Here is an 8,283-nt window from a genome sequence, read left to right as displayed (position 1 = left end):
AATGGCACGAAATTCATAAATTAATAGAATAGTGTGGAAGAGACACAAACCATGTGGAATTAAACGGGTCTCTTAACAGTATTTACTGGTAAAGCCATATGTATTGCCTTTCTGTTGCTATCTGTTTAAAAAACATGACTGCCAAAATCATAGACAGCATGATTTTTATCACCGTTTTTTTGTACACCTCGCACATTTTTGGGAAAAAAACATTTTTAAAATAACATTTCTCAGAATTACAAACTGATAACGAATTGCATCAACAGCACCCTAATCAAACAGGATGAAACAATTTAAAAAAAAAAAAAACAATTTAAAATGCCTTATTCAATCAAACAAAACAAATGTGCTAAAAATGCCATCAAGAATATTAATTAATGCAAAACTATAAAACAAACACAAGCATGAAATACAAAAAAGTGAGAATAAAAAAAGTAATTTAAATACTTTGGTACATGTACATTCGCTTTCATGCCTCACAAATACAAAATATTTCATGAAGACATAAACTTGGTATCAACGGTAGCCAGTTTAATATTTCGCATCACAATTTTATACCCTTCATATTAACAACAATTGTTTAATCATGACCTACATGCATAGTATTTAGACAAATAAATGAACTCTATGCTTAGAACTGAGAAATAAACAAATACCCTTTTCCAAACTAAAATTTAGCTCATATATATGAGAAGTGCAATGGCTATGATACTGTGTATTACAGGCCTGTGAAAACTGTGGGTACGACAGTTTGGTTAGCCCGTCGATAATACAAGTCCAAGTTTGTGTAACCTATTTTGCATTCACACACTAAATAGGTTAAGCAAAACTAAATGGGATACAAGAAATGTTATCGCCATAGCCCATAAATGTTTTGTGTAAATGTTCAATCCTCAGAGGATGGTACAAGAAATGTTATCGCCATAGCCCATAAATGTTTTGTGTAAATGTTCAATCCTCAGAGGATGGTACAAGAAATGTTATCGCCATAGCCCATAAATGTTTTGTGTAAATGTTCAATCCTAAGAGGATGGTACAAGAAATGTTATCGCCATAGCCCATAAATGTTTTGTGTAAATGTTCAATCCTAAGAGGATGGTACAAGAAACGTTATCGCTATAACCCATAAATGTTTTGTGTAAATGTTCAATCCTAAGAGGATGGTACAAGAAATGTTATCGCCATAACCCATAAATGTTTTGTAAATGTTTTGTGTACAAGAAATGTTCATGTTTTGTGTAAATGTTCAATCTCAGAGAATTGAATTACCATAGCCCATAAATGTTTTGTTGAAGAGGATGGCAAAAATAATACATAAATGTTTTGTTAAACAATCCCAACTCTATAAGCATTGCATTAATTTACAAACACCATAAATGTTTTGTGTAAATGTTCAATCCTCAGAGGATGGTACAAGAAATGTTATCGCCAAACGTAAAATAATACTTAAACAACCAACTCTATAAGCATTGCATTAATTTACAAACACCTCGTAAAATAAATACATTATCACAAAATATTTTCATTTCATATCCCAGTGATGGGGTCAAATAAGGATATCTCTCATTTTTTTACGTTTAATTAATGATGCTCAAGATAAGGGTGTGAAAACCGCTATCAACAAACTACACGCACATTTTGCTAAAATAAACTTTAACAATGAAGCTGCATACCTGGATAGGAAGCACTGCAAGGCATAAAAGGTTTTTATAATAATCATGATGTGCATTCATTATTTGGCCTATTATTTCTATAATGCTACAGAAATATATTGTTTATATGTTATCTTTGGGGCATTCATTTGTACTTCAAAAAAAGGCAGGGTTTAAGCTGTCAATTGCTAAATCACCAAATGCAAATCAGTGATAGAAATAAGCGGAATTTTTCATTTATCCACCTGACAAGTACATAGAGAAATCAACTTGTCCAGCAATATTTTCACTTGTCCAAAATAAATAATACAAGGACCGTATTATTGAATGCTCAAAATTAAACTGCATTGAAATTTTTTACTTGTCCACTGGACAACCATTTAGGTACATTTTACTTGTCCGAGCAAATTTTCACTTGTCAAGACAAACAGACAAGTGCTTATTTCAAACACTGCAAATTAAAGTTGTATTTCTCAAATGTATTACATTACTATTCGCCAAAAACGCTAATTCAAAAATAGTCTGTCAATTGACAATTGTTGCTTTTAAGCTAAATGAAACTGGAGAAAACTTTATCTCTTTTATAAATTCATTACCTGTCCTCAACAAGTCCCCCCCCCCCCCCCCCCCATGCAAGTGGTCTGGTCCGAACATTCCAACAGCTAATGAGATGACCTAAAATTCTTCTACTGTATGTTTGGACCAGACCACTTGCGTGGCCGGGAGGTGCACTTGTCGAGGACAGGTAATGTTGAAAAGAAATTGAAATTTGTCGAATTATTGACATTTTATGAGCTTCAGCCTAAACCCTGAAAATGTGAAGCAAGATACAATTTAGATTACTGATCAATAAAACAAAACACCTAATATTAAGAAATTATATAAGCTCATCAGTTAAAATGACACTACAAAATAATATTTATCTACATCAAGAAGGAATGTTGGAAATGGCATTCAAGTAGCTGCCAACTTGCCAAAGGTAAGTTTGAATTGATAACAAATAACTTAAAACAGCCAATTTTACTATTTCAACACAGTGCTTTAACCTTCTTGCATTCTTATTTTACTCACTGTGGTAGATTATTTTTTGTTAATTTTGGCACTCAGTGTTTCAAACTTGTAATCAAAGAGAAGAAAAATGTATAGCACTTTACACTGCGAAAGGTAAATCACTGTAAAAATAAATGTGAAAATTTATTGTTCTCAATAAAGTGTTTCAATATAAAAGTATTAGTTTGTGGAGAGTAATCATTGTTAGTAGCCGTTGATACTACCTACCAGAATACACACCCAAGATATAAAAATCAATAATGCTAAAATGTGCAAATATCACCTGGCATTAGCTGTACTTTTACATCTTTGAAACATACATTTGTAATTACCCCAAGACATTATAGAGAAAATTCAAAATACCAGTATATGGCTGTCTTCGTACAATACATTACCACCAGTAAGTAAGACTTTATTAAAGTAAATATTCACAGAAAATTCATGAACATTTTGATACTGATGACTCTTTTGTTTTTCTTCATCATCATCTTCTTCTTTTTTTCTTTTTTTTCTTTTTTAACTTCAGTATGTCCAACAGCCGTCTGCCAAATTAAACAGAATACGTTAACAATTCTGTTTGATTTTGCAGACAATGCTACTATCAGCTTTTTCAAATATCACAATTAATATGCAGATCTGAGCCAGTAAATTACTTATTTTTCAACTCTTTGCGGACTCGCTTTGTGACGCGGCCACACCCAAGTCCGACGATGAAGATGATGCATATGACGACGGAGATGATGCTCAGCAGATACATCTTGGCTGGTGACTGACTGATCTGCGTGTACAGCTCGCTGAAGTTTTCCAGTGGGGCAACCTGAAAGGGCAAACACACGTACCAAAACAGCTGTACAACAATCAGCACCATAGCAACTGTACAGCCTAGTCTGGTTGCAGAAAAAACTCACTGCCCCCACATGGGTCACTAATTCTTCTAGTTAACAGGAGAAACTCACTGCCCCCACATGGGTCACTAATTCATCTAGTTAATAGAACCCCACTGCCACCACATATGTGACTAATTCATCTATTTAATATAACTCCACTGCCACCACATAGATTACTAGTTAATGTAGTTAACAGACCTCCACGGCCATCACATATATGTAGTATATAGTTAATCTAGTTAACAGGAGAAACAGGAAAACTAGTTTAAATTCAGAAGGTGCTGCCAGTTCAGGAAGAAAGATGAGATGGAATTCAAAGAAGAGAAAGGAAATGGGGAAAGAGAGATTAAAAATAATACTCAATATTTATAATTATAACTGTTTTGTTTTTTAATCCTATAAAAGTCTCACTTGTGCTGCATACTCCCACATCTCTCGTCTGAGTGACAGTTTCTTCCGACAATCCTTGGTCAGCTGTGATGGGTCCTGCTCCAACACTGACAACAAGCAGGACATATCTGAGAAGAAAACAGTAAATGATAAATATACAAACCTGTCAACTCTTTCTCTTAAATAGGACACTTGATAAAGACTGCTGCTTTTCAAGGTTAAAAGTTGGCTTTGTTTAACGACACCACTAGAGGACATTGATTTATTAATCATTGGAAGGAAGGAAATGTTTTATTTAATGATGCGCTCAACACATTTTATTTACGGTTATATAGTATCAGACATATGTTTAAGGACCACACAGATATAGAGCGAGGAAACCCACTGTCGCCGCTTCATGGGCTACTCTTTTCGATTAGCAAGGGATGTTTTATATGCACCATCCCACAGACAGGATAGTACATACCATGGCGTTTGTTACACCAGTTGTGGAGCACTGGCTGGAACGAGAAATAGCCCAATGGGGCCATCGACGGGGATCGATCCTAAACCGACCGTGCATCAAGTGAGATCTTTACCACTGGGCTACGTCCCGCCCCTATTAATCATTGGCTATTGGATGTCAAACATTTGGTAATTTTGACATATAGTCTTAGAGAGGAAACCTGCTACATTTTCCCATTAGTAGCAAGGGATCTTTTATATGCACCATATGTAATGTATTAATCAGGGGTGGGAATTGGTGAACTGTAAAAAAAGAGGAAATCTAGAGGGGTCCGGTGGCATGCCGGCTAAAGCTTACTCGCTCCCTTTGCAAATGAAACCAAATAAGAAAAGTGGCCACATTTAGATTCATAATGACGTCACAACATAATTTGATGTGTAACGTCGTCATTTAGGACAGTTTTACGATATTGTAGCATTAAGATAGCTTCGAAAATCTGGGCCCAGAAGTTTACATGACTGATTCTTCTTTTCCCGCAGAAAGGGCAATTAAAATGCGAGGAAACGCAATGTTCCATGAGAGGAAAACTGTGGATCAGAGGAGAATTCCCACCCCTGATTAATACATGTGACATGATGTGTACATCATGATGTCAAAAGTCATAATCCAGAGGTGCCAACCTGTCAATGACTCATCAGTAGTCATCAAGTGATTTGTCAGCAGCATTTGTATTCTGACAGTAGCAGTCACACAATAGCTAACACAGTTTATATCTTTTTTTAAATCAACAGTTATATCTATCAAACGAAAAAACAATACAGACATACGGTACTACATATCTGCCAACATTTAAAAACGGGGAAAGAGAAATAATTTTCGCGTGAATTGTGACCCGTCGTATAAACCCTTTTGCTGTGTAAAATATCCAGATATTTGTTTTTGAATTGTTTTATCGCTGGCCTCAATGATGTCCTGGTGTTTCTTTATTTTGATGTGCCTTTGGCAATAATTTTTCCCGCCATGGGCAACAGAAAAATCAACACGACATAAAGTGCAAAATGCACTAGTATTACTAACAGAACTGGCCTTCAAAACAGGCCACTCATTGCTGTAGTCCTGTTTATACTTCTGTACTACTTTTGGCTTTTTCTGAGCTTTGCACAGTTCATATGGCTCTGATCGTTCGCGTTTTTGGACATCTTTACAAAATGGCGTAGGTTATTACAAAAAAAACACCAAAAAAAACAGGAAAACGCGGATTTGCCGTAATCTTTCAGATTACGGGCGTAATGGCATAATAAGAGATGGAAAATCGTAATGATTCCGCATAAATCGTAATGGTTGGCAGCCCTGATACTAAAACGTTCTCAGTGAAATAAATATAAATTGTTTTCAACTTTTAAATCTTTCCTATTATTCCAATTCCAATCATTTAATATCTTTTTTCAGAGAAGATTATGTCGCCACCTTGCATTTCTTAGGTAGGGCATCATGCAGCTCTGTATAATTTATTTCTAAAATCAATTCAAGTGGCTAGCAACAGTTTACTATTTTTCTGCTGTATGCATTATGCATGCTATGTAATGCCGTAATAGCACTATAAATACCGGTTGTATGACTGTTTCCCTGCTGTATGCATTATGCGTGCTATGTAATGCCGTAATAGCACTATAAATACCAGTTGTATGACTGTTTCTCTGTTGTATGCATTATGCGTGCTATGTAATGTCGTAATAGCACTATAAATACTGGTTGTATAACTGTTTCCCTGCTGTATGCATTATGCGTGCTATGTAATGCCGTAATAGCACTACAAATACCAATTGTATGACTGTTTTTCTGCTGTATGCATTATGCGTGCTATGTAATGCCGTAATAGCACTAGAAATACCAGTTGTATGACTGTTTCTCTGTTGTATGCATTATGCGTGCTATGTAATGTCGTAATAGCACTATAAATACCGGTTGTATGACTGTTTCTCAGTTGTATGCATTATGCGTGCTATGTAATGCCGTAATAGCACTATAAATACCGGTTGTATGACTGTTTCCCTGTTGTATGCATTATGCGTGCTATATAATGTCGTAATAGCACTATAAATACCGGTTGTATGACTGTTTCCCTGTTGTGTGCATTATGCGTGCTATGTAATGCCGTAATAGCACTATAAATACCGGTTGTATGACTGTTTCCCTGTTGTGTGCATTATGCGTGCTATGTAATGCCGTAATAGCACTATAAATACCGGTTGTATGACTGTTTCCCTGTTGTATGCATTATGCATGCTATGTAATGCCGTAATAGCACTATAAATACCGGTTGTATGACTGTTTCCCTGTTGTGTGCATTATGCGTGCTATGTAATGCCGTAATAGCACTATAAATACCGGTTGTATGACTGTTTCCCTGTTGTGTGCATTATGCGTGCTATGTAATGCCGTAATAGCACTATAAATACCGGTTGTATGACTGTTTCCCTGTTGTGTGCATTATGCGTGCTATGTAATGCCGTAATAGCACTATAAATACCGGTTGTATGACTGTTTCCCTGTTGTGTGCATTATGCGTGCTATGTAATGCCGTAATAGCACTATAAATACCAGTTGTATGACTGTTTCTCTGTTGTATGCATTATGCGTGCTATGTAATACCGTAATCCCAATACAAATACCAATTGTATGACTGTTTCTCAGTTGTATGCATTATGCGTGCTATGTAATGCTGTAACAGCACTATAAATACCGGTTGTATGACTGTTTCTCTGTTGTATGCATTATGCGTGCTATGTAATGCCGTAACAGCACTATAAATACCGGTTGTATGACTGTTTCTCTGTTGTATGCATTATGCGTGCTATGTAATGCCGTAACAGCACTATAAATACCGGTTGTATGACTGTTTCTCAGTTGTATTCATTATGCGTGCTATGTAATGCCGTAACAGCACTATAAATACCGGTTGTATGACTGTTTCCCTGTTGTATGCATTATGCGTGCTATGTAATGCCGTAATAGCACTATAAATACCAGTTGTATGACTGTTTCTCTGTTGTATGCATTATGCATGCTATGTAATGCCGTAATCCCAATACAAATACCAATTGTATGACTGTTTCTCAGTTGTATGCATTATGCGTGCTATGTAATGCCGTAATAGCACTATAAATACCGGTTGTATGACTGTTTCCCTGTTGTATGCATTATGCGTGCTATGTAATGCCGTAATAGCAATATAAATACCAGTTGTATGACTGTTTCCTCGTTGTATGCATTATGCGTGCTATGGAATGCCGTAATCCCAATACAAATACCAATTGTATGACTGTTTCTCTGTTGTATGCATTACCCATGCAATGTAATGTTATAATAGCAATACAAATAAATACCAGTTGCATGACTGTTTCCCTGTTGTATGCATTATGCGTGCTATGTAATGCCGTAATAGCACTATAAATACCGGTTGTATGACTGTTTCCCTGTTGTATGCATTATGCGTGCTATGTAATGCCGTAATAGCAATATAAATACCAGTTGCATGACTGTTTCCTTGTTGTATGCATTACGAATTGAATGTAATGCCGTAATAGCAATACAAATACCAGTCGAAGGACTAATTCTTTAGTAAAGAGGTCACATCTACATGCATCTTTAGGTACTCATCTCATCCCACTTTTTCTTGCTCTCATATACAGACAAAATCAACAACATTATGCGTGATTGTCTTGTTTCGTCCATAATATTCTTAACAACTGTTATTTTCAGTGACATGTTACAGTGAAACCACAACAGGTGACAGCTGTGATACTGTCCTAGTGTACATTTATGACTGCTTTAACTGGTCCTTATAGTCAGCCAACAG

The 8,283-nt window shown here is 35.9% G+C and overlaps 1 protein-coding gene across 1 annotated transcript in view; it reads right to left on the bottom strand.

Annotated features, from left to right (window-relative positions):
- Nucleotides 1-1,440: 1,440 nt before the first annotated feature.
- LOC121388835 (Golgi apparatus protein 1-like) overlaps nt 1,441-8,283 on the bottom strand; it is a 73,792-nt gene continuing 66,949 nt past the window's right edge. Inside the window, exons 24-25 of the mRNA XM_041520350.1 lie at nt 4,001-4,107; nt 1,441-3,519 (exon numbers count right to left, since the gene is read on the bottom strand). Coding sequence (XP_041376284.1) covers nt 3,352-3,519; nt 4,001-4,107 — 275 coding nt within the window. The 3' untranslated portion in view covers nt 1,441-3,351. The remainder of the gene's footprint in view (nt 3,520-4,000; nt 4,108-8,283) is intronic.

Source organism: Gigantopelta aegis, chromosome 14 (genome assembly GCF_016097555.1).
Source record: "Gigantopelta aegis isolate Gae_Host chromosome 14, Gae_host_genome, whole genome shotgun sequence".
NCBI lineage: Eukaryota > Metazoa > Mollusca > Gastropoda > Neomphalida > Peltospiridae > Gigantopelta > Gigantopelta aegis.
The sequence above is the reverse complement of the archived record's forward strand: the minus strand, read 5'-3'. Positions and strand labels throughout refer to the sequence as shown.